This window comes from Sminthopsis crassicaudata, chromosome 5 (assembly GCF_048593235.1).
Source record: "Sminthopsis crassicaudata isolate SCR6 chromosome 5, ASM4859323v1, whole genome shotgun sequence".
Lineage (NCBI taxonomy): Eukaryota > Metazoa > Chordata > Mammalia > Dasyuromorphia > Dasyuridae > Sminthopsis > Sminthopsis crassicaudata.
In genome coordinates this window covers 197316496-197344326 of record NC_133621.1, presented here as the reverse complement: position 1 = coordinate 197344326, position 27831 = coordinate 197316496, and the positions used below count along the sequence as shown (strand labels likewise).

General features: G+C 46.0%; 2 protein-coding genes across 4 annotated transcripts in view; one reads left to right on the top strand and one right to left on the bottom strand.

Moving 5' to 3' along the window:
• The window catches only part of CACNA2D4 (calcium voltage-gated channel auxiliary subunit alpha2delta 4), a 176171-nt gene that overhangs the window by 88176 nt on the left and 60164 nt on the right, over positions 1 to 27831 (top strand). Inside the window, exon 27 of the mRNA XM_074269384.1 lies at positions 1002 to 1064. Within this exon, the coding sequence (XP_074125485.1) occupies positions 1002 to 1064 (63 nt within the window). The remainder of the gene's footprint in view (positions 1 to 1001; positions 1065 to 27831) is intronic.
• LRTM2 (leucine rich repeats and transmembrane domains 2) lies at positions 4429 to 25864 on the bottom strand. Of its 3 annotated transcripts, XM_074269386.1 has the most exons (5): positions 25550 to 25864; positions 18322 to 18517; positions 17348 to 17492; positions 11703 to 12293; positions 4430 to 8692 (listed from the first exon to the last, which is right to left on the bottom strand). In XM_074269386.1, the coding sequence occupies exons 3-5, from the start codon at positions 17412 to 17414 to the stop codon at positions 8241 to 8243; spliced, it is 1110 nt and encodes a 369-aa protein (XP_074125487.1). In that variant the 5' UTR covers positions 17415 to 17492; positions 18322 to 18517; positions 25550 to 25864; the 3' UTR covers positions 4430 to 8240. The 3 variants fall into 3 exon arrangements, with proteins under 3 accessions (XP_074125486.1, XP_074125487.1, XP_074125488.1); XM_074269387.1 differs by lacking the exon at positions 25550 to 25864 and having other exon boundaries at positions 18322 to 19315; XM_074269385.1 differs by lacking the exons at positions 17348 to 17492; positions 18322 to 18517; positions 25550 to 25864 and adding an exon at positions 15573 to 17302 and having other exon boundaries at positions 4429 to 8692.

The window sequence follows — 27831 nt, the reverse complement described above, 5'->3', positions numbered from 1 at the left end:
TTCAGGGCAAAAACTGGTGGCAGACAAATTTCCATACAACAAAAGAATCTTGGAGTTCATCACATTGAGATTTGACGTTGAGATTATGAATTGCTCTGTGATGCCTGATGAAGACAACGGGCACATCACACACCACAACACACACACACACACACGCACACACACAGAGTTTTCTGTGTTTTCTGTGCAATGGAGAGCTCCTAGTTATGATTTAATTTCTGCTTTGTTAGAAACTCACAGCTTAATGATAAACAAACATTAGGGAGAAAAACACAAGAAAAGCCCCTATTCCTATCTACTAGGCTAGGCAGAGAGCTAGGGGCATCAAGGCTTCAAGTCAGGCTTGGTAGTCATGGCCATCCTTTTCACTAATAAACATTCATTAAGGAATCACCAGGGGTAGAATTCTGCCCAACCTTCTTTAGGGCTGTTAAGACATGAACCTGTCAGGAGAGATCAGATCTGATTCCTTCCTACAGTTAGGACAGCATTACATAACACTTGTACTTGATTTTAAAGGACAATTCACCAGTCCCTGGAATGGAGCCAGCAATCAGGCAGGCCCTATGCAGAGAAAGGATGGCATCAAGAAGCCTAAGATGTTGTTCTATTGAACTACAGTGGGGCAGGGATGATCAAGGAGGATGTGAATCCTTTAAATTTAAAAACCTCGAGGCTCAGGTGTAGCTAGGTGGTTCTGTGGATCGAGTCCCAGTCCTGGAGTCAGGAGGACCTGAATTTAAATTTGGTCTAAGACACTTTACCCTTATTGGCACGTCATTGCCTTGTAAAACAAGAAAACTAAAAGCGAAAACTCAGTGTTTCCCAAACCACCCATATTGTCCCACTAAGGGTTTTAGATCCCAAACTTGAGCATTGCATTTATATTCATCACTGAAACACGAAAGGGAATGGGAGAAAGTAGCAAAAACTCTCTTAACCCTTTTTCCTCCATCTCAGTTGCTGAGATCTTGACCAAGAAATGTTTTTTCTTTCCCCAGGATCCGTGACAGTGAGCACAGCTGTGGCTGTGACTGTGGACAAGAAAACAGCCATTGCTGCAGGTAGGAGCTGCCTTCATGAAGTCTAGAAGGGCAAGTGAGGGAGAGGGGGAGAGGGGCTTGGTACACAAGGGAGCTGGGAAGAGTCCACTGGGTCTATATTTTCTGACTGCAGTTTCTAATGTGAGAAAAGTCACCAGGCTCATTAATGCAAGGGACTGAAATTTCCATATGGTACTTGATGGTATTTCCTGAAAATTCTTCTCCTAATCCCCTGCTCCACCCAGTCTTAGACTTTTGTCAGGAGAATACTATGGAGATCTCTGCAGAACTCTAGGATAGAGCATGGAATTGGGAACCAGGATACTGGGACCCAATTCCCAACTCTGCCGGCAACCTGGCTGCAAATGATTTTTCTTCCTCCTTAATTTAGTGCCTTTTTAAGCTATTTAATGGAAGGCTCTTTGAGACAGGGGAAAATAAATTAATATTAAAAAAAACATTTATTAAGCACTTAATATTTTCTATTGTGGCGCAGTTAGATGAAGCTACAATGGATAGTGTTGGGCCTTAAGTCAGACTCAACTTCTGGAGTCCAAATTCAGCCTCAGATACTTGCTAGCTGTGTGACCCTTACGCAAGTCACTTCACCCTGTCTGCCTCAGTTTCCTAATCTGTAAAATGAGCCAGAGAAGGAAATGGCAAACCACTCCAGTCCTCTTGCCAAGAAAACCCCAAATGGGGTCACAAAGAATTGAACACAACTGAACAAGAGCAATGTCCGGTGTTTTCTGCTAAGTATTAGAGATACAAATTTAAAAAATAAAAACAAGATAGTCCCTTGTCTCAAGGAGCTCACTTTCTAAGTGGGGGGAAAAAGAGAGAGGGAAGGAAAAGTCAACACATGGAAAAGGTTGTAACTGTGAGTCAAAAGGAAAAACTCCATGATCCTTAGGGTTCAATGACAAAGCACTTTCTGTGATGTTATTTCCATTGATAAAAACCACATCAGTGCCTGATGTCAAGCTATTTGGCAATGCCAAGGATTTGGGTGGTAAATACTGTCATTTTGGGTCTTTAGTTGCTGGGGCTGCCGAGAAGGCAGGGCCTTAGCCCCTGCCAAATTGCCAGGTCTGGTCTCTATAAGAGTTGACTGAAATCTAGGCTTGGAGTAATGACGGTGGTCTGGGTCTTGCTATTCCCAGGGCTCTTGGGTTCAAGTCTCTGAGCTGCTCCCATCTAGGTCTGACTAGAGGTGATTAACTGTTTGCAGAACTGTTTGCAGTCAGAAGGATTGTGGAACATTATTCAACCCAGCCCTCTTGTTTCTCAGGAAAAGGAAACTGAAGCCCATGAGGGCCAAGTAATGGCCACAATTACACGGTTGGTTGGTAAACCAGTACTTGGACATCCTGTGTCCTGAGCCCCAGCCTACTGCCCTGTCTATTCCACACCCGTTAACTAATAGCTACCCTGCCTTACTTCAAAACTGTTTGAGCTGGCAGTTCCTCTGTAAGGAAGAATTGTTCTTCTGGAACTAGAAACAAACTAAAAAGGGCAATACGTGAGACAGCAAAGGCAGCCCAGACATAAACAACTGGAGGTCAATCCCAACCCCATAAGCTAAAGGCGCTATTTAATCAGGTAGCCGGATAATCTACCAATCTTTAGTTAGGGGTGCAAAGGGCTCCTCATCTTCCTCCATCATTTTACATTCTAGTTCCTTCCACCTGTTCCACCTGCTGTTTCACAATAAAACAAGTTTCTAAGGAAATGCTCTAGGCCTTAGGAGAGCTCAATGGGGAGAAGAGGGTCTTACTGCCTGAAGGTTGTAGCTGATCTGTGGCCTAAATCCTGGGAAAGGAAGTAAAACTACCCCCTACAACCCTCCAGCACTTGCGTTCTCTCTCTACTATTCTTTACTAACTGCAGAAGTGATATGCTAAGGTTAGCCCAGCAGCCCCACCTTCTCTGATTTCATAGAGTGCTCTCAACTCCAGAACCTTGTGGAGACATTGGTGCAGGAGAGTGGAAATAGAGACTTTCCAAGAATTTGTGACTTACAGTGAGGTTGGCTCACCTTCAGAGAGCAGAGGTATCGGCGGGGGATAGGTCAGGAGAGGGGAAGGATCTGCCAGCCTGCATGGTGGACACTGGCCAAGCCGGAAGGGATCAGTATGAAGGAGACTTGAGAGTCATTCCTAGAGTCCTGAGCACATTCAGAGTTGTGAGTTAGGGGAATAGAGAAAGAGGAAATCATCTGAGCCTAAAACTGAGATGCCAGAAGCCCTAGAAGCACTCCTTCTCATGAGTCACAATCTTGGGCTGCTGTCTCTCCTGAGATGTAAAGAAAGGATGGGATGGCACAGCACTCCAGAGGATGGAAGGTTGATTCGGTGTCTTGGTACTGCCCCTACCTGTCCTTCCCCTAAGCCATCACACACTGAGCTCATCTGGATCCCAGGACAGAATTGGACCCCCAAGGCACCGATCGCCTTAGAGGTTGCCCTAACCCCCCTCTTTCTTCTGAGTGCCTGAGGAGGAAAGGGTGTAGAGGAGGCAGTCCTCCAGGGTCAGGCTCCTGTGCTCTTAAGTATTTGGTGATGCTTTATAATGCAGAACTGAAGGGGAGCCATGGGAGGTTGCCATGGAAACAGTGTCCCTGGTCCCTCTGGTCTGACTCACTGCAGACAATTGCTCTTGACTCTAGGGTTCCAAGATGTGACAGGAGAAGGCTCATCTGCTGGGCTCTTTCAACTTATTTTTCCCCTGCTTCTTAAATTCTATCTTCCAGTCCATCTCGGCCTTCAGTTCCTTTGGCTTTGCTCGTTTATCGGGTATTTCAGAGGTGGGAAGGACAGCAGATCTATGAGGGAAGGGGCTCCAAGGTCAGGGACAGTGGAGCAGCATGCTTCGGGTGGAATTTCTGGGCTCAGGCACATCTGTTTTCAATCTATCTCTTCCCTTTCTCTGAGTCCCAGTCTCCTCACCTGTAAAAAGCTGAGAGGGGTGGGAAGAGTTGACCAAGGGACCTCTCAAGGCCACAGAATGGCTAATCCCCAGACAATTACAATGGCATCACTCCGAAGTCCAGAGTGTAACATCTGCAGATACATTGTTATCTCTGACAGCATTGTTCAAAAGAAAGAACACTGGTCTTGGCACCTAAGACCTAAGTTTGAGTCTCAACTTTGACACTTATTTAGCTTTGTGAGCTTGGGCAATGCCCTTAATCTTTCTAGACCTCATGAAATGAGATAACAGCCTCGAAGTGGCCTTCCATCACTAGGTCATAATATTCACATTACCTCCTTTACAGGGTTGTTATGAGAAGAAAATCAGGAAATTGGGGTCAGGAAATTGGGAATTTGAAAGTGCTACAGAAATGTGAGTCATTCTCCACAGGCAAATGAGCTGCACGCACCTTGGGACTGATCCACATTTGGCCCCTGATTCTTGCTCCTCATACTCCCATGCAGCAATCCTCTGCCAAGTCTGAGGTTGCCTCCCTGGTCTGCTCACTATGTGTACAACTTACGTAGATTTGTGGGATGTCTGGGAAGCAGTAGTTTTACTTCTTCAGCAGAGCTCAGAGCAAGATGCCTTCCAGAATCGTCACTAAACAACAGGAGCAGGGAAAGCAAAGAACTCGTACTTAACCTAGCTTTTAAAATGGGACCGCTGGAACTCAACTCTGGATTGAATTCAAATCTTGTCCCATAAGCAATGTTCTGGTTACTCCGTTCATGAAGAATCTTATTCCTCTAGGAATAGCGCATTGGCGAAATAGTCCCTTGCTCATTTTCCCCAGTCTGGGCTTTCATATGAAAGTGGCTCTTCTGGAACTAGAAACAAACAAACTTAAAAGGGCAAGGCATGAGACGGCAAAGGCAGCCCAGACATAAACAGTTGGAGGCCAATCCCAGCCCCTTCAGCTAAAGGCACTATTTAATCAGGTAATGGGATAATCTACCAATTGGGAAGGGCCCCTCATCTTCCTCCATCACCTTATATTCTAATCCTTCCCCCTTGTTGAACCCAGAACACAGCAAGCCTGTCCCTAATGTAAATTTCTAAAATGATAGATGTTTATATGTCGCCCAGTCACCTTTCTTTGCTGGTCTTCCCCTGGTCCTCTAGGATCAGGTGGCATCCATTTTTTGTCTGCAGGCTCCCCCTAGGAAGAATAAAATCTGACCTGAGGCATCCCTTCCTAAAGGACATTTAGACCTGTCTTAAAAGTAACTCAAATATCATAGGAAAGAAAAATCCTAAGTAAATGAACGTCCTATGGATCTATCAGATCTTAACTGCCGGGATAAATCCAATTAAATTTCAGTATTCAGAGCGCTTTCTAGGCCTCCCAGCTCTATTTTTGTCAGTCCCTAAATCAACATGTGCATCAGGAAACCCATTCCATAGCCCATGAATACCATTTGTATTTGCAGAAAGGAGGAAAGAGCTATTTCTTTTTCTTTTCCTTTTTCTTTTCCTTTTTCTGAGGCAATTGGGGTTAAGTGACTTGCCCAGCTAGAAAGCCCGGAAAGAGCTATTTCAAGGCACCCCCAAGTTCTACCTAGCCTGGGAACTGTTCCCATCAGCTTGCCTCTGCTACCTTCACTAAGTACTGAAGTAGAATGTAAGTTGTTGGAAGGCAGGGACTGTTTTGTTTCTGGTCTTTGGATTCCTTCTACTGAACACAAAACCTGAGAAGTTGTGCTCCAGGGTTGGAAACATGGTGACCTTAGGGGTTTAGATATTCGTTTGTCTCCTATTTTGGTATGGTATACCTTAGTTACTACACCTAAATGCCCTGGGGGAAGTGAAGGAAAGGGGAAAAAATCAAGAAAGAAAAGGAAGAAGGTGGGGGAGACTGAGTTATATGTCTGTCACTCAATCCTTCCAGATGCTACATTCTCTCCCAAGCCAATGACACTAGGAAGGCTATAGGAAAATACAGTCTTTATTGTTCTTCTGAAACAACAAACAAGAAATATAATTTTGCCTTTAAAAATCTCCTGCCTTGTGCTGAAGACACCACCATTTTGAATCCCCTCCCCCACCCCTATTAAAAACAATAATAACAACAATCAGGTCTACTGCCAGCCCCTGAAGAAGAGGGAAGGCCCACCTACCCAAGTGAAGGGTTGGCCTGTTGAGTTTATGCCAGTGGTATCCATTCCTCAGCACCCTCTCAAAGATGTCTTCTCCTCCATACCCATCTTACATCTCGTTGCTTTTTTTCCCAGTGGTCTACATATGCAGAGTTGGGGGAGTGGATAAAAGGCAACCAGGACCAGCCCAGTCTTACCCTTCTATCTCTCCCCATCCCTCTTCTTGCCTGTGCCTTAGCTGGAGTTCTTCCTTGTATTGTTCTCCTAAGACACCCCATTAGAACCAGAAACCAGTTGGGTGCCTTCCAGCCCCTCAGATGTTCCTTGGGAAACCACTGATCTAAAAAGACTAGATCAAGGTATTCCCAGGGCATGATAAAAAACATTACTTGCCATCAAATTCATGATGAGAAGGAAGAGGAAGAAAGGAGAGAGAGGAGGAAAACCAGGGAGAAATATGAGGGTTCCCACAATTCCTCCACAACCCTCCTCTTCCATTCCAACTCTACTCACACCTCTTAGTATGACATATATCTTATATCCCATTACTATTGGCTACATTTAGAATCCAAATCTGTAGGTTCCTGGCTCAGATTCTGGTCCTCAGTTTAGTTGTAATTAAAGACTCTGGGGAACAGGACCAAGCAGACGGATTCCCCAGTGGATCCACGCTTACCTGTGCCTGGAATAGGAATACACCATCTCCAAGCACCAGAAGGGATTGTAGGGGGAATAGCCCCCTGGGGCACTCTGGCTGGCAGTGAGTTCCAGGGAGGAACATTATTCTCTCTGCCAGACACTCACTCTCCCAGGTCCATGCCCCTGCTTCCCCCCACCACCAAACAGCTTTGTCCAAGGATGATCCAGCTCTGCTCCTTTGCCCAAAATCACACTGTGGAGCACAGATGAAGTAAGAGACAGACCAGTTTCCTTCCTCAGAACTCAGGCTCTAGAGGGGAAACTGGGTTGCCATATGCGGAAGTGAGTGTCCTAACTGTGACCTAGCAGCGCTGCTCCATGTAGGCTCTGAACTGAATAAGTATTCTGTGATGTGAGTCTGAGTTCCTAGTATTGCACCAGCCACAAGTACTAGAGCTTTGAAGCCCCTGGGGCAGGTGTCCCCAGAATATCCAACACGCTAGGTTTGAGCTGGTTACCATGGTGATAGGCAATCTGGTCCAGAAACAATTCTTTATCCCACTTTAGCAGATATAGCAAAAGAATCCTTGTGCTGTTGGATTTGGGTTTCTCTCCCCCATTGGCTGTAGAAGGCTGCAGTAAGCAGGGATTCTACAGTTGAACAGCTGACTATCTGTTGTGGGGAAGTGACATCTCAGCTACATGAAGATGCCGGGTGTCTGTATCTGTGTGAATGTGTATGCATGAATCTGGCCTGTGTGGAGACTCCTAAATCAATACACTTCTGTTGATATTGCTAGAGTACGTCTTTTATCTTCGTGAATTCAGAGGCAATGAGGGGAGGGAATGTTTGAAGATGATGACCAGATTTAAGGGTCATAACTACATTTGCAGCATAAGAAATATGTATAGACTCATTGTTGTTTTCATAAGAGTAGGGTGGGTGTGTTCCTGTGGCTGTATCAGAGCCTAAAAGGTAGAATCAGCTTAATCTCTGCAGCCCTACAAGAAGGATTAGCAGAAAGCTTCCTCTGACCCCAATTCCCATGACTCCATTCCTCCAGCATCTTCCAGGAAAAATGCTGGGAGAATCACAGCCATGGCTTCACCTGGAAGAGAGGGAGAGGAAGATAAAAACCCCATGGCCTCCCTTCTTCACCAGAAGCTTCCCCTCTGCCTGGATCTGGTCTTAGTCAGCCAGAACCTTTGGGAAATACCCACAAACGTCTGATGAGGGAGCAAGCCGGGAGAGTTTCCAGAGAAATCCCAAGGCTTCTTGTTTGGTCTCTTTGCCTGGAAGGGTGGAGGAGGAAGGTGGGACTGAGGCGAGCAGTGTTCTGTGATCAGACTGAGACGGAACCGAACCACAGAATCTCGGGGAGGAGAGGAAGGGGTGCCGGAAAGCTGCCTACGAGAGGGTCTTGCTAAAAGTCCCTGGCTTTCTTTCCCAGCCCTTCCTCCTGAGGCCAGATGGGGTGGGGAAGTCTCATGCCACAGAGGAGATCTGCTTCTGATCCTCCTGCTCACCCTCCGGGTCACCCATCAGCGGCTGGCGCTTCTTCAGCTCCCGGTGGTACTTGGCCATGAGGGAGGCATAAATGCATCCATAGGCGGCAGCCACAACCATCATGATACAGACGATTCCACAGACCACACCAGCAATGATGACAGTCCCGATGGCCCGACGGACGCTGACTGGCCGATACCGCTGTTTCTGGGGGCAGGCTGTGCTGGGCTCGGGTTCTGGCTCAGCCCCAGGCTTAGGTTTAACAGGCTCCAGGCTGGCCTTGGTACAGGGAGGCCCCGACACTTCCAACCCGGCTGAGCTGCTCTCCCCCAGCTGAGAGCAATAGTTGAACATCTCCATGGGAACCATTCGCATGTCTTTCCCTCTCAGTTCTTTGGGCATCGTACAGGCCAGCTGGTCTAGGCGTCCCCCTGTGCCAAAGGGAGAGAAAAGAATTGGGTGCTCAGATTTCCATGCCCAAGGAACCCCACTCCCTGCTCCGAAGTTCCCAGAGTGAGAGACCCAAGAGATACAATTGCTGACCAGCTCTGTAGCAGCCCTAGAAGAACCATCTTGGGAAGAGAAAACGGGTTAATCCAGACATGTTGAGAAAGTCATTTTGAGAGCCAGCTTGGATTAGGCATCTCACATCGGGCTGCACATGTGGCAGGGGCTTAATATTGCTTGAATGAATGAGACTCCCACCTGAATCTTCCCTGATAGAAAAAGTCAGGTGGCGACTTCCTCCTTTGTCATCTCTTTTTCAAAGACCTTGCTTTTGCTGACGCCATTTTTCCCACTGCCCATCTATTTTTGGCTGCTTAATTTTTGCCTTTGACCTGCTGGGCACTATTCCCCTTGCAGTGACCTCATCTGTTGGGAAATTACCTCCTAAAGTAAAAGGAAAGAGTCCCTAAATAGTGATATTTTGAGCTTTTGACATTTTCTGCACACTAACTCTTCCTAAGGATTTGAGAACAAGAAAGGAGCTTTCTAGCTTAGTTTCCTTCTCCTTCCCAAGTTTATTCTTGTGACTCCACTGAAATATTTCTGATTTTGCTCAAATTTGGTAGAAAGTCCTGTAAATAAGAGTGGCTGCTTCCAAATGGGAGAAGGACCATTTCATTAGATAGATGTGGATATCATCATTGATGGTGAGGTTTTTTGGCTCGGGGAGGGAGACCAAGCCCTCTGGATTTCACTAATACAAGGAACTTCCACTAAGAAAATTTCCTCTACGAATGTAGATCCTCAGCTGTTCTACAATTTGTAGTCTTAAATGTCTGAGGCATTATAAGGTTAACTGATTTGTCCGAGGTAACAGCCAGCCTCTATCAAAGGTATGATGATGATTATGAAGACATTCAAAGGCTATAAATAAGGTGGGCAGAGGACACCTGGGTAGTGAGACTATCTGTCTGGATTCTCCATGAGAGATGATCCAAAGCTGGATGGGATGGCAATTACAATGGATGACAAAATCAGGCTCCAAAAGGATCTTGATAGATAGACAGGGGCACTGGTTAACACTAATTCAATATAAAATATAAGTCTGTAGAGATAATGTAAAGACCTAGGCTTGGGTACAAAAAATCAATTTCACAAATATAAGATGAAGAAGGTATGCAAAGATAACAATAGTACTGAAAAAATCTGGGAGTTTTAGTGGATTTAAATAGCAATGTGAGTTAGCAATGGGATGTGACAGCCAAAAATGCCAGTTTGATCTTGGACTACATGAAGAAGGATATAACTTTAAGAACAGGGAGGTTCCTCTAAATGCTGCTCTTATCAAACTTTGTCTGGAGCAGTTTAATTCTCCATAGGCCAAATTCATTCAACTGATCCTAGTATCAGTTTAGTCAGGAAAAGAAAGGCTGGGGTGGGGTGAGGTTGTGGAAGGGCATGATTGCTGTGTTCAAGTAAATAAGGCAAGGGAAAGAGGAACCAGATTTATTATATGTGGTCCCAGAGGACAGAAAAGGAGCAAAGAAAAAGTTGCAAAAGGGCTGGCCCAATGTGGAAGTAAAGCTACAAGTAAAGCTGGAAAACCATTTACTGAAGATGTGATGGTAGAAATTCCTTTTGTGCATTGCTTGGACAAGATAGCTGCTGGGGCTTTTGAGACTCTCAGATTCTGTGATGTTACCATTTTCCAAAACTCTTCTTCCTTCCAGTCAAGTCCTAGATTTGAAACAAACTATAATTGCTTCCACTAAATACATGTGTCCTGGGCACTCCCTCCCTGAGCCCAGCTGCTAATGGTGTCTTAAACAATAGACACCATTCTTTCTCCAATTTCTGGTGCGAACTCCATTATAGCTTCCGTGAGTGATTATTTAGTTCAAGATTATAGTCCAAGGAATAAGTCTGAACAAGTTTCCTGATTATTAGAATAGAAATAGAATCTGTATATGTGATTTCACTGATAGCAGGAACTTATTTCCCCTTTCTTTTAGATCATTTTGGAACGTTAGAACTTTTCTTGGGAAGGGTTGTTTTCTTCTATTTCCTTCCTTTAAACTCAAAATATGGTAAAGGGATGAAAAGGAGATAAAATTCAAAGCATTTCATTCCTTATTATGGATCTGATATAAAGTTATGTTGAGAAAGAAGGCTGCAACTGTTAACGATGGCATTTAAATGCCTTTTTTTCCTGTTGTTCTAGATAATTGAAAACTGATGGAATTGTTTATAAAGTAGAGGCAGATTATCCTTCCTCTTTGCCTCCCTTCTGCATTCCACCATAATTTTTTTCCCTTTTACTTGCATTACCTCCCTGGACAAAAATCCTTCTCCCCCATAACTCTTACAGGTCATTTCCTTGCTTCTGCCCCAAGAGGACAATAGGTTTCCATAAAGTATGGAAAAAAAGATTACACTGCCTCTAACAAGCTATGTAATCTTGGTCAAGTCACTTCCCTTTCCTGGAAACCTCAATCTCAAAGAGCCAGAAAAGACCTTAGCTGTCATCCAGCTTAATCCCTTCAATTCAGAGATAAGGAAATGGAGACCCAGAATTAGCTACCCATGGTCACCTGTTCTTTCTAACACTGAGCTGCCTCTGTACTCAGCTTCCACCACCTCTGACAAATATTCTCGTATAGGTAAAATCAGGTTAAAATGAATTTCAGGGGAAACCTTCAGGAGGAATAAAAGTAACAAAACAGCAGCCTGAAATGGGTAAGGGAGAAAGGCAGAAGGGCAGTCCTACTCCTTTGTCTCACTGATGTATGGCTGGGGAGGCGGACAAGGGGGTGGGGAGGTAAGAGAGGCTGATTGTATAGAGATGAGCCTCAGATCTTTTTTAGCACCAGCTGGCAAAACCACCTCCTCCCTGATGGCTGCTTTCCTGAGTAACTGAACCTAGTTCATGAGAGGGGAGCTGGAAACTGTGAAGTGAGTCCTGATTTGCTGTACCCTAAAAACAGCTCTGCTTACCACGATAGGAGAACCATTCCATCCAGTGCTTGAACTCTCGCAAGTTACAGTCACATTCCCAGGGGTTGTCCCCAACCTGAAGCAACTGCAGGCTCACAAGGGGTTCAAATGTCACCCGATCGAGGTTTTGCAAGCGGTTGGACCGGAGCGAGAGAGACCGGAGTGCCAGGAGTCCATCAAAGACACCAGGGGGCAGTTGTGCCAGGCCATTGATGGACAGGTCCAGGTGTCGAAGGAGGGGTGCATGCTGCAGGAGGTCCCTGTCCAGGGTCCTTATGCTGTTATTGCGAAGCTGGAGTTCAGTTAGGTTCACCAGGTCCCCAAATACAGCATGAGGCAGCTGGTCCAGGAAGTTGTTGGACAGATCCAGCCTCTGAAGGCTTGACAGATTGGAGAAAACCCAACTAGGAAGAATGTTCAACTTGTTGTTCAAGAGTAAAAGGGTACGGGTAGCAGCAGGGACGTCTGGAGGCACTGTGGAGAGCCCCAAGCCACTGCAATCCACTTCCAAGCTTCGGCTGTCACATTTACAGGAGAAAGGGCAGGTGGGGAGAGTCTCTGCAGCATACAGGGAAATCCAGCAGGCAATCCCTAAAGAAAGGAGAGAAAAGCAGAGTAAAATTGAAATTTCTAGAGAAAAAAAGTGATGGAGAAAAATAGAGAATCGGAGTCAGAAATAGAAACAGATAGAACTAAAAACTACCTGGAAACGCCTCCCTAGTTCACAGGCTCACTGCCCTTGGTGCTGCCTCTTGGCAATCCTAATTTGTGGCTTTTAAATGTGTTTTTCCAATTTACGAAGTACTTTACACTCATTATTTTACTTGCTTCTCATGACAACCCAATGAGGCAGATAGTACAAGTATTATTGTACCCATCTTATAGATCAAGAAACTGGGTTCTTTATGTAGCTAAGTAACTTGATTAAGATCACACAGTTAAGTGACAGAGGGAGAATTCAAAAGCAGGTACTCTAACTCCAAATCTGATATTCTCTCACTGTGCCCTACTTCTCTCCCAGTGGCATTAACCTCAATCAATGAGTAAATACTTATTGATTACATTGCATGTGCCCTGAAATGGCCTAGAGAGGAGGAAATAGGGCATTCCAAGGAGAGGGACTGGTGTGAGTAAAGGCACAGTTTGGGAATATGTCCAGATTAATCCGGATTAGTCTGACTAGTGCAAACAATGTCTTTAGGGACTAGTGGGAGATAAATAAGTGAACCAGGTTAGGGCCAGGTTGTGAAGGATCTTGAATGTTAGGCTTCAAAAAAAATGTGCCTTATTCTGTAGGCAGAAGGGAATCATTGAGCAAAGGAGTGATGTTGTTTTAGGTGTGCAGAACTTATTCAAGTGAGAAACCAGTTAGACAACTGTCCTAATACAAGAATGAGATGATATGGACCTGGGCTTAGTAGTGGCTTCGGGAAGAGAAAAGAAGGAAAGGTGGCCATAGATACAGGGCTAGAAAAGTCATTAAAAATCACCTAATTCAACCTCATTTTACAGTTGAGGAACCTGAGGTAAAGAGTAATTAAAAGATCTGCCCAAGATTACAGAAATGCCAAGTTAAGAGAGAGAGAGAGAGAACAAGGATTTGAAACCGTGGATGAAGGAAATATTCAAAGGAAGAATCAACTTGTCATAATTTCCCCTATAACCTGCATCAAACAGCCCAACCCAGCTGCATTTTACATTGTTTCTAAAGCCCAAGATCTAAGAGGTCCTTTTTTAAGTCCAACAGTTCCACCTCTCTCGGGGCTTTGGAGAGTTACAGGCAGGGTGAACTACCTCATAAAGACAAAAGGGAAGCTCGAAACAAGCACTGACTAATGTGGTATCTTGGGATGCCGCAGAGGAAAGGTTAAAACTGCACCATGGAACACGGGCCCAGCCTCATGAGCATTTATCTAAGCTCCACGGAAGCCACCTTTCTCAAGGAACTACAGCTGTCTGCCAAGCACTTAACGGTGTAAGAACAATCCTACTTCCTCAATGCCATTCAGAAATCGCTGCAAGAAGGAGAGAGATACTTGCTTAAAAGAAACTTGCCATTTTGCCTGTTATCCCCCTAGAGGCAAGCTATGCAAAGAATGGAAAGAATGGAAAGAACCTGCAGCATATTACATGTTTACATATTATCCACCCCACCATTGATAAACTTGCCAAAGACTCAAGAGGGAAAGCAGTTGCCTTATATGTTCATCAAATAGCCCAACCCAGCTGCATCATGCACTGCTTCTAATGCCCAAGATCTAAGAGGTCGCTTTTAAGTTCAATCAGTACCACCTCCCACAGGGCATTGGAGAGTTACAGGCAGGGGAACTATGTCATAAAGGCAAAGGGGAAAAAGGTCCCCCTCTTCAGAGCACCCTTGGGCATCAGTGGTTATATAGTGCTTCACTGAGCAAACATTATTTAAGGAGTGAGGCTCTCGGAAGACAACGGATTTAGATTTGGGAAGGGACCTTAAGGAGCACATAGTCCAACACCAGAAATAAAGTAACTTGTCCGAGACCAGGCAGTTAGTATGTAATGAGTGGAGGAGCTCGTGATTCAAATCCAAGTCTTCTGCCTCCAATCCCAATGCTTTTTCCCCCCACCTCCTAGGCCATGCAGACAGCCCAGGAAATTGGAAGAATTTCTCAATGGGTGGATCATTGATGGATTTTCTATCATTTCCACTCTCCACATCTCATTCAGTCGTTACAAGGCCACAATGTTGGACATCCACGGAGAACCCTGGAAAGAGTGTCAGGTGTGGAGGTCTATGTTCAAAACTTTGCTCCAACATTTACTAGTTGTGGCGCTTCGTTAGCAAATCACTGAACATTTCTGAGTCTCGATTTCCTTATCTTTAAAATGGGAGTGATGATATTTGTGCTACCCACCTCAGTCTTGTCCAGAAAGTTCTCTCAGGGTGTTATATACAAGTGAGTTATGATGGGATAAGGAGAGGAACTGGGCTGGGAAGTAGTACAAACTCTTGAAACCATGGATTTTTTCAGGTGTAGAATGGCTCTTCCCCCCATCCCTGATATATAGTCATCTAGTCTCTGCTTAAATATTTTCAGTAGCAGGGAAGCTCATTACTTCATCCAGTTGGCCATAATTGGTTAGCTCTCGTGACTTGTAAGTTTATGCTTCCATTCAACAATAACCTATTGGTGCTAGTTCTGAACCTCTGGAATAACCTATAATGCCAAGAGATGATAGGGGTGTTACAGGAATCTCTCTCTCTCACACTCTCTGTCTCCCTCTCTGTCTCTCTGTCTCTCTCTCTCTCTCTCTCTCTCTCTCTCTCTCTCTCTCTCTCTCTGTCTCCCTCTCTGTCTCTCTCTGTCTCTCTGTCTCTCTCTGTCTCTCTGTCTCTGTCTCCCTCTGTCTCTCTCTGTCTCTCTGTCTCTGTCTCTCTTTTCTCTCCTCCTCTTCTTTTCTCTGTCTTTCTCTCTCTCTGTCTCTCTGTCTCTGTCTCTCTTTCTCTCCCTCTCTTCTTTTCTTTGTCTCTCTCTGTCTCTCTCTGTCTCTCTCTCACACACACACACATACAACACACACACCACTAAAATGCAAACCATGTGCTATCTCTCTCTAGCACTTCCTCTACTTTTTTCCCTGCACTGAGTATAGTCACTATATAACCCACAACCTGCTGGTCCCCGTGTTCCTTCTCTGTAAGCCTTGTTGGCTGATACTGGCACATTAGAATCCCACAACCCCCAGAAATAAGACCAGAGAGGAGCAGGATGGGAAATGTAAGGAGAAGGTGAGCGCTCATTCCTTTGCTTTATTGACCCTACCCAAGGAGCGGTGATTAGCCCTCTCAGCCTGTGTGTGTAGATGGGGAATGATACAGCAAGCCCTTACCAGGAGGAGACTGGCTGTCTTGACGTCCTGCAGAGGGTGGAGCAGGGGTTAGAAGGAGAAGGATGGGACCTGCTCCCTCTCCTGCCTGTGTAACAGGGAGGATTGATGACAGCCTGGATGCCACAGCGGGAGGCTGACATCTGAGCCTCTTTGTCCTGAGCAGGAAGTAAGAGCGGGCAGCGGTAATGTTAGCCAGTTGGAGGCCTTTTTTAGGCCACCGGGGGTCACCTTTCCCCACCCCCACCTTATTACATCCCACTGACAGATCAAGCATCTCTAGAAATCACCTCATCTCTGTTGCTGCTGGATCAATTTACCTTCATGCCTGTGACTCCATCTATTCCTCTGACATTGCTACTATAACCCTGGAAAATCAGCTTTTTGCCTCAGGAAAAAGTTGAGTCCCTAAGAAGTGAGAACAGGAGAAATAAAGGGTTTGTTGTGCTTTGAACCTTCCCTACTACCCTTCCCTAGAAGGGAAGGGCAGCAGGACAGGTGGCTCAGGAAAACATGATGCAGCTAGGCAGTAGGTTTAGTGATCCTAAAATGAGGCTGAAAGAGGATCTGGGTAGCTCAGAGATCGACAATCATCCCTCGGTGAATAATTCAGGCTGTTTATGGAGCAGTGAAGATGGATTGCAGAGGCCAGTCCCATTGCAGAGAAAGGCAAGAAAAAAAAATCTCCTATAGTCATCTATAACTCGGAAGTCCTGGTTTGAGAGAACTACCCCCTCTCAGCTATAGCATAGACATAGGCAAGTCTTTGAGCCAATTGGACCTCAATCCCTTCATTTGTAAAATGGAGGAAATAGTCTTGGCAGTCCCAGCCACAGAGGGTTGTTGTGAGGGAAAAGCACTTTGTGAACTGTTAAGTTTTGTATAAATGCAGACTGTGGTTTTTCACCTGAGACAAAACACCTCACCTTACTCACATCCTGCTCCTTAACCTTGGGTCATCTAGAAAAAGATACTATGACCCCCAAAGATTTCTTTACATCTTTGTCCTTACTGTGCTTTGGGAGGTGGCGACCAGGGGAGAAATACATGAGTAGATATTTCTCTAGACTTAATTTCTCTAAACTTCAGGTTACTCAACTATAAAATGAGTCATGTTATATTATTTCTATATATCTGTAATATAAGATCTCTAAGATCCTATCCACCTAAAATCCTATTACCATTTTTTGCCACTTAACAATTGGAATGAGGGAAGCTCGTTAAGAGGTTAAAAGTTCTCTGCTTAGTGGTTAAACCAGAACTATCTTAGTTCTGGAAGTCCCAGATTGGGAAATCAAACAAGTATCTTTGAACTCTAAAATTATGAGGATTTAGGATGGTACGGATGAAAATCAGAGTGAAGAGAGGAGCTGGCTCTCCCTATATATCTAGATATAATCCCACTTGATTATATCTATACTTTGTTAAGTCCAACCCTGAAGAGGACGTATGATTGTGTGCCATCATTCATGGAGGAGAGACTGGCAAAGTCATTCTCCCTACTCTGAATATTCTGTAGAAAGCTGAGACCTAGAAAGGAGAATGGACTTATTCAGACTTACCTAGTAATGCAGTCACCACACCTGTATTTTAATCATACCGGCCTCTCACAGAAGAGGGAGATTGGCTGGGCTCCTCTTTCCCAGACCAATGCATAGTGCATTTAAGGTAGATCTCACTTAGGCTTCCCTTTCAGCATAAGGTCCAGAATGTCACATCATGTCAAACCTGCTCCCCTACCCACCGTCCCCTCTCCTCTACATAAGGACTATACTCACAGGAGATCTGTCTCCACCTCAGGGAAAGCTTGCTTCTCCACCACTGACCAATGCCCAGCGCCAGCATGATGCTGAGCCTGAAGATGCTCTTGCTTCCTGGTGTCTTTGGAGACAGGAGAGCCCTCGTTTGTCCTGCCTGTCAGTCCTGAAGGAGAGCAGAACAGAGAAGGGTATTTGAGTCATCTTTCAAGCCCTGATGCTTGAGGGGTTAAGGAGAGGACCCTGGTGTCTTTTTACACTCCCCACTAATTCCTTATTTATTTGCTAGGCGGTGGGGATGGGGAACATAAGGAAGAAGTGTCTAACCTCTCTCAGGTGTCTCAGAGGAGGCTGATCAAGCTCAGTTCTTTAGACCAGCCAAACGGGATATTTCATTGATCGGGCTCTATTCAAAGAACCATTTATTAAATAGTTCTCAGTTCCATAAAGAGGAGAGAGGGAGTTGGGAGATTGCTGCCACACCACTGGGGACAGTATGAAGAATGATGGCTAAAGGTAGAAAAAATACATGAAAGCAAGAATGACTGTTTGATGCCATCAGAATCTCTAAGCCACTGTAGCATAGGGGATTAGGAGTGGGGGTGGGGAAACTCTTCACTTACTGAAGAAGTGCCCTGACTTTGTATCGAGGCTTTCTGAGATGCTTACAAGCACAAAGCCAGAGGGCAAGCAGTGCATGTGGCATTGTGCAATGGAGCAAGTCAGACAGACACAGAAACTAAGTCAGAGGCCCTTCAGAAACTCCCTTACCCCACTGCATCCCCTAAAGTCTCTCCTTGCTAACTAGCTCTCAGTCTGAGGAATGGCTTACCAATAGAATATATTCTGGATTGTATGATGGATGCTTCAGGGTTTGGAACATTCCCATTTTAAAGGGAAAACAACTAAAATTTTTGTGATATCTAGATACCGCCCTCCCCCACTTCCTCACTCCCACCCCTCACATCTTTTCACTGCTGGAAAGTCCCTCCTACCATGTGCATTGAAGTGGCAGTGATCCAGCCCTGCCCAGGGCTTCAGCTGGAAAGGGGGGGGCAGAGGCGTGGCCCAGGGACAGCCTCTAGTTCCCCTTGTCTCTTTGGAGGTGAACTGGAATGTGCTGTCTTCCGCAAACAAATCTATAATAAGGTTCATCAGCTTAGGGGGTTCATGCTGCAGCAGCTGCACACTCTAGAGAGAGACACACATAGAAAAAGAATAAGTCTCAGGGCAAAGAGAGGGGTAAGAAATGGGGGAAGGGGAGGATAGAGTGGCAATATTTCCATTTCAGATAGAAAAAAGGAGGAGAGAGAATATTTTTCTCAATTTTTCTAGAGTCAAAGCTGTTCCCTACCACTAGCCTCATCAATAATAGCTGAATAAGAGGGATAACAGGTGCCCCATTACTGTCGCCTCCCATTCCCTCCCAGCTGTGTCCAAGAATGGTTGTCCTGCAAGGATATGGCAAGGATAAACAAGCGCAGCTGACATGCTCTGTGTGTGTGTGTGTGTGTGTGTGTGTGTGTGTGTGTGTGTGTGTGTGTAAAGTTAGCTGTAGAGAAGGAAGAATAGACCATACCAAAATTCTCCCACATCCCTTTTGTCCTCCCAAAATAAAAGACCATACTAAATTAAAATAACTTCATAATATCACATAAATATAGCTCTACTGTCTTTCTAATTAGTGCTCCCATCTCCCCTCCAAATTTCAATAACAATAATCAGAAAAGGAGATAGGTGGGCACTTACCCACAGGGGTGCTATCTTTCCTGGTGGCCAGGTATATACCTCCCTAGGCCGCTGCTTCCCCTCTCTGGCTCCAGATCCTGTTCCTTTTACTCCTCCCTCCAGCCCTATTTAATTCTCTACCCCTGAAGATCCAACAAAACAGAGTTAAGCTGACAGCCAAGGAGGTGGATCCAGTAGCCAGGAAGCTTGAGGCCTTGTCTAGAAATTCCTAGCATCTAGAAGCCTGTCCCTCCCCCCAAGCATTAGGATCCCCCTGTAGCTCTGTCCCTCCCTCTATTCTCCTCCCCTCTCTCCCTCTGCCAAGTTATATAGATAGCTCTGCTCCTTGAACCTCTAGTATAGCTGCTTTTACCATTCCTATTGCTGACTTGCCTGCCACCAGTGGTTTGGTTGAGAAAAGTCTCACCTGGAGAGCTTGGTTTTGTTCTAGACAGAGAGCCCTTGACTAGGACTGGAAAACAGCCTCCCGGCACTCAACCATTGCCCCTTCTCTTATCTTTTTCCCTTTTCTTTCTTTTCTTTACCTTCTCTTATTTTTGCCTCTCACTTCTGGGAGAACAGTGGAAGCCATCTTCCAACATCTGTTCCCCCACAAAGGGAGCCTCAGTGACAATGAGATGTGCCCCCCAAATCTATGACCCTTGCTGTCCTTATCCTGCAGGAGGTTCAGATGCTCAGCTCCATTCAGCACAGCCTGCCGCCTCATTCCACCATCCACAGAACAGAAGATTTAGGGAGGTTTTTGAGCTTTTCAGCCTTCCCCTCCCTCAGTCCATACCTGGACTCCTAAAGCAACGTGCCCTTTACAGGAAATTGTGATCTATGCACACATATACACGTGTACCACACACACATAGAGAACATTTTAATGCATGTATATGAGGAGAAGAAACAAGGTTCTTCAATACCTGTACTTCAGAGAGACAAACATCCACGCTTAGGTCACCTGTCAGATGCTGGTAGCGATCATGAACTCTGATTTCTGCAGGAATTTTTGCCCCAAGGGCTCAAGGCATCTTGAGAACATTAACTTGAATTACTCTGTTACAGTTGACCACAGAAAAAGCTGGTAAATTATCTACAGTCATATAGGAAGTTAAGTTGCATCATAGAATTTTTTTTAACTACAAGATATATTAAAGAATTCAACTCCCTCATTTTATACATGGGGAAATTGAGATTTCAGAGAGACCAAGTGGCAAACAGGATCACTAGTGAAAGAGCTGGCAACAGAAAGCAGGTATATTAACTTGCAGTTCATTGTCCTTTCCATTTCAAGAGAATGGAACTGGAGTTCCAGGATACAGAGCCACAACTACATAACTTAGCTAACATATGCCCCCCTGCCTATAATCATTTACTGGCATCTGCAAAACCTGTGCAGAGTGGGGTGCACACATGGGCCTCCCCAGACACGTGTTTGCAGCTCTCTACATAAGCACGTGACACAAACATGCACCCACACAAAGCTACAGATACTCTCTCTCCCTTCTCTTTCCCCACCCCTTTTTCTCTCCCCCCCCCCCAAGGCTTGTTAGCTAGTTTCTAACACCCACCCTTAGTTGACAACACTCAGACAGCAAAGAAAGGAGCTTCCCAGTTTTCTAAATATTCACAGCAGGCAGGTGTCCAGAGTCAGCTCCAGCCCAGAGTTCAGTAAGGAGGGAATCAGCAAGCTACAGGCAAAGGAAGTCCAAAAAAGCTGTCCCAAGTGAGAGAAAATCTCTGAACTCAGACTGAAGCTGTTCTCATTCAACTTCCCTTCCCACTTTCTGGCTTCAAGCTTAGGTCCAAGCAATAGAAGAATAGCTGTAGTAGGAAGGTACCCCTATTAAATAGATTTGGAATTATTCTCTCTTCCTGGTCTGTTCTAACCACCTGAGGAATTCCAAAAGCTTAATTAGCCTCCCCCATGATCCTGGCGATGTACTATGGGTAGGGTGATAGGGGAGAGGGGACTGAAAAACCCAAAGGAGTTGAATCATTAAAAAGGCAGTCAATCATTACTACTAGAGTGTAATTCCTATTTCCATTCCTCCCTCTTCTCTCCATTACACACATTGGGATGTGAAAACCCATATACAGTAAGCTAGATAAATCCCAGGATGCCAAACCATTAGATAGTATTTCAAGAAGCGGCAGGTAGACTTTTCACCTTTCCTTCCTTTGGAAAGATGAGAAAATTACAAAATGCTTCCACAAGCCCCTGGGAAGATATCTGACATAGTCTAACTCATATACCTTGAGTGAACTAATATTAGACATCTAGGTTTATCTGGTGAGGAGAAATATAAAGGATTTAATTTAACATTCATCTCCAACTGGGATAATGCCAGAGGATAACACTATGTAAATGTCCCTTGGGGAGATATAGGAATAGAACCCAGACATTCATGGCTCCCTAGCTTACTGCTCACCCTCATGCCTCCTGCCAGAGGACCCTCCCTGCCCCAATATCATACAGCCTCATTAGTAAAGGGGGTGACCTACATTGGGGAGGCTTGGAGAGCAGCTGCTGCGGCAGGCGCTGACCAGCTGCTGAAATAAATTAACAGTCTGAAGGGGAAATCCACAGCCAGGGTGGGGATTAGGGCACAGGAGAGGGCTACTGTTAGAAGTCTTTCCTCTCCATTCCTTTCAAATCCTTGAGCTCCAAGATGGTTTAACTATTCCCAGCCCTCAGGTGTGTCAAAATAGCTAATTCTTTGTACCTGGATTCCAGGAATTATGAAAGATGGAGAAGGGCTGTGACCCCAATATCAAGTCTCTGTCTACTTCAGATTTAAAGCACGAGGGCTGACCGATTAAATTATTTTGAATCAATTCAACATTTACTTAACAACTACTATGTAAAAGGCACTGGGCATATTCACTGGGGATATGCAGACAAAAATAATATAGTAATTCCTGCCCTCAAAGAACTTACATTCCATGGGAGAGATATATCCACATATATCTAAACAAGAAACACAAAGTAATTTGAGGGAGAGAAGAGAATCAGGAAAAGTTTCACTTAGAAAAAAGCCCCTTAAAAAGGCCTGAATGAAAATAAAGATTCTGAGGAGTGAAGTTGAGGAGGGAGAGCATGCTAATTATGAGTGATAGCCCATGGGAAGGCACAGAGATGGAAATATTAAGTAGCTTTAGGCAAGCTAGGTACCTTCCTCCAGCTATGGGATGTGGAGCAACTTCAAAAATACCTAATGCCACCTTAATGTGTCATGGCCTTGACAGAGCCCCAGGGATGGAGCTTGTCAAGCCATTTGGGAATGGCAGGGATGAAGGTACCATAGTCTTCCAAGGAGTATCCTAGGAGGGAAGGCGGGTTTCTAGTCTCACTTGGGAAGAAGAAGAGTGAGAAACTACTAAGACTACAGTGAAAAATTCCCCTCCTCCTTCCAACCTCTCAGTGTTAGTGGTGGTAATAATGAGTGTTTTCTAGAAAACATCCATCTGTTTGGGGGTTGAAATGGGAGAGATCAAAGAGAAGGATAAGGAAGCTCATCAATGCTGGAGAGGGAGGCAAAGATAGAAAAGCCCTGAGACTGCTGGAGCTAAAGGAGAGAAAATAGAGAGAAGAGGGGAAAAGAGATGAGATCATAGAACTGGAAGGGACTTTAATGATCATAGGGACTGCCTTGGGGTGCACCAAAGAGAAATGGGAACCAGTGAGGTGGCAGGGGAGGAGCAAGAGGAAGAGGACACCAGACTGTGAAGCTCTAATGTAGCAGAGGTTAAGTAGACTAGAAAATTCTCTTCAGACCCAAAGGGATTTCAGGGAGGGGAAGAAAGAGGACCAGCAGACAGATTTGCTAGCAAAACATCCTGCCCCCAGCCCAGGCAGAGAGTAAGGATGGGGTACAATGTCTCATTCATATATAGAAAGCAAAGATTACAAGGGTGCTTTGTTTGTGGTCTTCCCATCCCAATCTCTTCTTCCTCTGATTTAATTTCTTTCAGCTAGGTTAATCCTGGGATTAAGACTAACTCACAGCCTTCAGACCTTCAGTCTGAAGGAAGAAAACTAAGACTTTTCCTTTCCCCCAAAATCCAAACAATAGACATAAGATCAAAGAATTTGGAATTTCATACAATTCTCAGTTGATAGATGAGAAAACTGAGCCCTAAAGAAGTGAGATTCCCCCATCTGCTGATTCCCCCCCAGTGCACTGACCTCTCCCTTCAGTCACACTGTGGTGAGATATTTCCAGGTCAGGTGGAAGTCTCTGGACCAAGACTAGAGGTTAGGGAGAGAACTAAGCTGATTAAGCAACAGGGGAATTTTTGATCCTCAGGGAAAATGGGACCCCACATCACATGTGGGGTTTCCTGAATCCAAAAGATGAGATTGATATGGCTTTCCCGGAGTTGAGCTCTGGCACTTATCACTCTATCACGGGCATCTTACCAGGGCACGTCCAAAATCTCTTCCTCACCCTCACCTCAGAATATGTCCCATTCTTCAGCAGTGGGAAAACTTTAAAAAATACATCTCCGTGACTTGGAAAGAACAAGTAAATTCCTAAGTGGCTCCTCCTTGAAACAATCCCTTTCCACCCACCCTCAGCTCCCTCTGACCCAAGCCTTGTCCCACACAAGCCAGTCCCAGCAGGAGTGAAGGGGAAAGTACCCCTGAGTCACTGAGTGCTGGTGGGGAGCAGCTCTGTTATGAATGAACTCCCTGTGTTCATTAAGGCAGCTTAGACACTACTCCCACTCACTCACTACCTGAGTCCTATGTTCAGGAGGGAGGAACTAAGGCTACAATTGGAAAGATCTTCATCTAAGGTAGATGAGAGGTCAGCAAGAAAGGACTCCCTTCCTTACTCCTGAAATGTCACCCTACTGATGTCAGGTGAAGAGACAACTAACTGCCTTTACCCCTTCCTTCCCGACCACACTCAACCATCACCCGTATCCTGATCTCCAAACCCTGCTTATTTACATGGAACCACAGCCGAGGAGATGGGATGAGGGGTTTCCTCCTCCTGAGCCCCAGAATGAGTTCCCAGCCAAATTTCAAGAGAAGCCAGCTCTGCTGCTTGAGAAAACCCTACTTCTCCACCCCCATCCCCAGCTTTCTTGGCTTCTCTCATTTGGCAGCTCCAGAGAGCTCCCTGCCAAATGGAGGACCCAGGCCCTCTGTGGTGTAGCAGAATTTGAGGCAGAAGCTGCTACTGAGTTTCTCTGCCAGACAGACTTCTCCCACCTTATCTTTATTTCTCCACACCTCTGACGCTCACACACAGCCCTCTACCTTTCCTCTTTGCTTCTCAGAGAAGTATGCATGATCAGAGACACTCAGACATCTTCCAATGAACTGTGCCAGGTGGAAATTATCGATAAAACAAAATCCCTTCAGGGGGAACGAGGGCTCAGAGGCCAGCTGGAACAAAACCCAACCTCAAGTCCAGGGGACAGTGGGGCATCTGAACCAGGGAGATCGCTGTTGGCCCACGCTCTCCTCAGGAAAGGCCAAGAGAGCCAAATAGCACCGGCAGAGCCCATTTCCTGGCCTCGGTCTTCCAATACTTCTTGGTCTTCTGGGACATAGACTTGGGCATAGACTTGACTTCATCCACCCAGATGAACCCACTGAGTTGTTTTCACAGCTTAAAGGTGGCTTGGCTCCTAGATGAAAAGTCTCTTAGGGATATTTGTGCCCCTTTGAACAAATTCCTATATACATCCCGCATATCTCCCTCTCCTGGTGGGCTAAGAGTTGAGAGCTGAGAGCCTCGATTCTATTTCCCGGATCCCTTTATAGTCATGCCCCATCTATTTGAGGCTTTTCCAATGGCATGGCCATATGGGTCACGTCTTGCCAGGGGAGGATTCCTCCTGCTTCCAAAGCCCAAATTCAGACCACTTAGCAACCAAGGACCCATATCCAGTACAGCCTCCCGAGACCATTAGAGTTCTGTGGGTTATCTCCCTACCCTGAACTTAATTCTGTTCCTCGCCCGTCCCCTCCCCCATCCTGACCCCGAGTCCTCCCTGTTCCCTCGGCGTTCTCATTACCAGTCTCCTTACCCCATGGCCCCCCACCTCCACATCCGTCTCAACAGCATGGGGGTCCCCAAGGCTCATCTGCGCTAGAACCTAGTGTGCTGCCTGTGACAGCTCTTGGCCGGCTCTCTGTGCTGCAGAGCTAGTTTCTATGCCTTCCAGGGCAGACGGGGATTGCTGCCATCTCCCCTCCTCTCCCCCTTGACCTCCCGCAGCTGGCAGTGCCACCACCAACACGCATCCTCATACCTGTGGTGCCCATTCCCGTTTCCCCTCCATAAGTAACTATCCTCCCTCTGCCCTCTGGGCGGCCAGTGGCCTTGGGGCTTCACCGGCCCCAGCAGGTGGCCAAGGGCAGGGAGGAACCCAGAGCCAGAAGCATCAGAGTAAGGATAAAAAAAAGCACAGGTCATCCCCACCCCTCACCCCTCCACCAGCCTCCTCCCCTGCTTCCCCAATACTTACGGCGCTCCCTCCAACCGGTCTGCAGTCTCCTCAGAGCAGACAGCCAAACCTTCCAAAGAAACCTTGCCGGGATCCCTGGAAAAATCCGAGCCCAGTCAGACTCGACCCCGGGGTCTTCTCCGACCCGGCAGCCTCGGTGGCACCCTTGCCACGGGACCAGGACACTGGCACCCAGCACGCAGCACGGGCAGGCGGAATGACGGGCTCTCGGCATGCAAGGGGGATGGGGCTCCCGGGTCAATAACAAACCAAGAGAGGCAGAGGGAGAGAACGCGTGTGCTCAAGCGAGAGAGCCGGGGCAATGGAGTGACAGCTGGGGGTACATCTGTGATGACAGCAACAGCAGCACACACAGGCAGCCACAGACACGCGCATGCACACGCACACACACACACACACACACATCCAAGGGCTGAGCGTGCAGCCAAGTCTCACCCCAAAGCGTCCACATTTCCCACAAGCCTTCATATATCTAATTATCTCCAAACCCCTAGAAGAAAGGAGCCTTTCTTCTTGCTTCCCCTCCCCTCTCCAGGCTCCTCCACCCCCTTCATCTCCTTTTTCCTCCTGCTCTCCTAATCCCTCCACCCTGCTCGTCTGGAAGAAGGGTGACCAAGCCACAAAAAACAGACCCAAAGGGCTGGCTCTAGTTCTCATTAGGACCGGATTGGGGAGGAGTGGTTTCAGAGACACTCGGGAGGGAGGAAAAGCCTGAATCCAGCATTTATTTTTTTCTCTTGGACAAAGCAAGATCATCTTCCCAGTGTCTTAATCAGGATAAGGCACAGAGAGACAAGGGGAGGAGACGGAGGAAGGGGCACAGACCTGTGGCCAAGGACAGAGGCCCCCAATCTGACAGACAAAGATCCAGCTACGTGGCCCCCTTAGAGGATCTGGAGTGAAAGCTGGAAGGCACTGTAGAAATCAAGCCCAGCCCTTCCTTTCACAGTTGAGGAAATGGAGGCTTGGAAGAGTTAAGGGACTTTTTCCAAGGTCACACACCGGTAGAAAGTGTCAGAGACAGAATTCAAATTCAGGACTTCTGATCTCAAATGCCAGGCTCTTTCCAGTGCACCCCACTTCCAGGCTCTGAACGTTGTGGCTACTAATGATGATGAGGTAAGAGCTTTGGGCAGAAGGACAAGTGAGCTACAATCTGCTTCTCATAGGGATTCCACTAAGTTCAGAAATGGTGGTTTGCCTCCACCTGTAAACAGGCTGCCTGGTGGAGAAGGGAGAAAGAAATACTTGGATCCAAGAATCTTAATGATCATGACACAGGCATGGGAAATTTGGAAATGAAAAGATTAAAGTATACTATTCCAAAGTCAAAACAAATCAGTGAATAAACCACAAATGTGATTCAGAGTTCAGCCTCCTATTCTAGGGCATCGATCCTGAAGGGGAGCCTTTCTTCTTTTTAATACAATCAGTGCTAAATATCGGTATCCCTGAGTCTCTCTCCTTCTCCAGTCTTCCATATCTCCTGATTTTTATCTTCTAGATCTTGGAGTCAGGAAGCCCTGAGTTCACATTCTGCCTCAGACATCTACTAAGTCAGTGATTCTTGGTAACTCAATCTCTTTCCTTGTTAATAACTAGACATAATGAAGCATCTCCTTCACAGGGTTGTTGTGAGGACCAAATGAAAGGATTCACTAGAATGCTTCTATAAATGCTAGGTACATTTAACTGGAAATGTCAGACAATAAGCATTTATTAAGTGCTTGCTGACTATGTTCCGGGGGCAGCTAGGAGACAGTAGATACAGAGTTGAGGCTGGAGTCAGGAAGTGTGACCCTGGGCCAGTCACTTAACCCTGTTTGCTTCAGTTTCCCCATCTGTAAAATGAGCTGGAGAAGAAAACGACAACTATTCCAGCTTCTCTGCCAACAAAACCCCAAACGGGGTCACAGAGAGGGGACATAACAAAAAATGACTTTAAAATGTGCCAGATGCCTGTGCATTGGGGATGCAAGGAAAGATAAACATAGCTCCTTCTCTCCAGGAGCTCACAGTCTAATGGGTGAGACAATAGGCAAACAAATATGTACCAAAAAAGCAATATTCAGGATAAATTGGAGGGAAAGCACTAGCATTAAAGGGATCAGGCTTCTTGGAGAAGGTAGGATTTAACTAAGTCTTCAGGGAAGCCAGAAGGCAGAGATGAGGAGGGAGAATGCCAGGCTGGGGGACAGCCAGAGAAAATGCCGAGGCAGGACAGAGTGTCACCAGATCAGAGTATTTTGAGCCTGGGGGAGAGGGAGTGTTGGGGAGAAGTG

Coding starts and splice junctions, on each gene's coding strand:
- LRTM2 (XM_074269385.1), bottom strand. CDS start 15,846: ATGCTTGATCTGTCAGTGGGATGTAATAAGGTGGGGGTGGGGAAAGGT. Junction 12,294..15,572: donor AGACAGCCAGTCTCCTCCTG/GTAAGGGCTTGC, acceptor TCCTTTCTTTAG/GGATTGCCTGCTGGATTTCC. Junction 8,693..11,702: donor GGAATGGTTCTCCTATCGTG/GTAAGCAGAGCT, acceptor CCTTTGGCACAG/GGGGACGCCTAGACCAGCTG.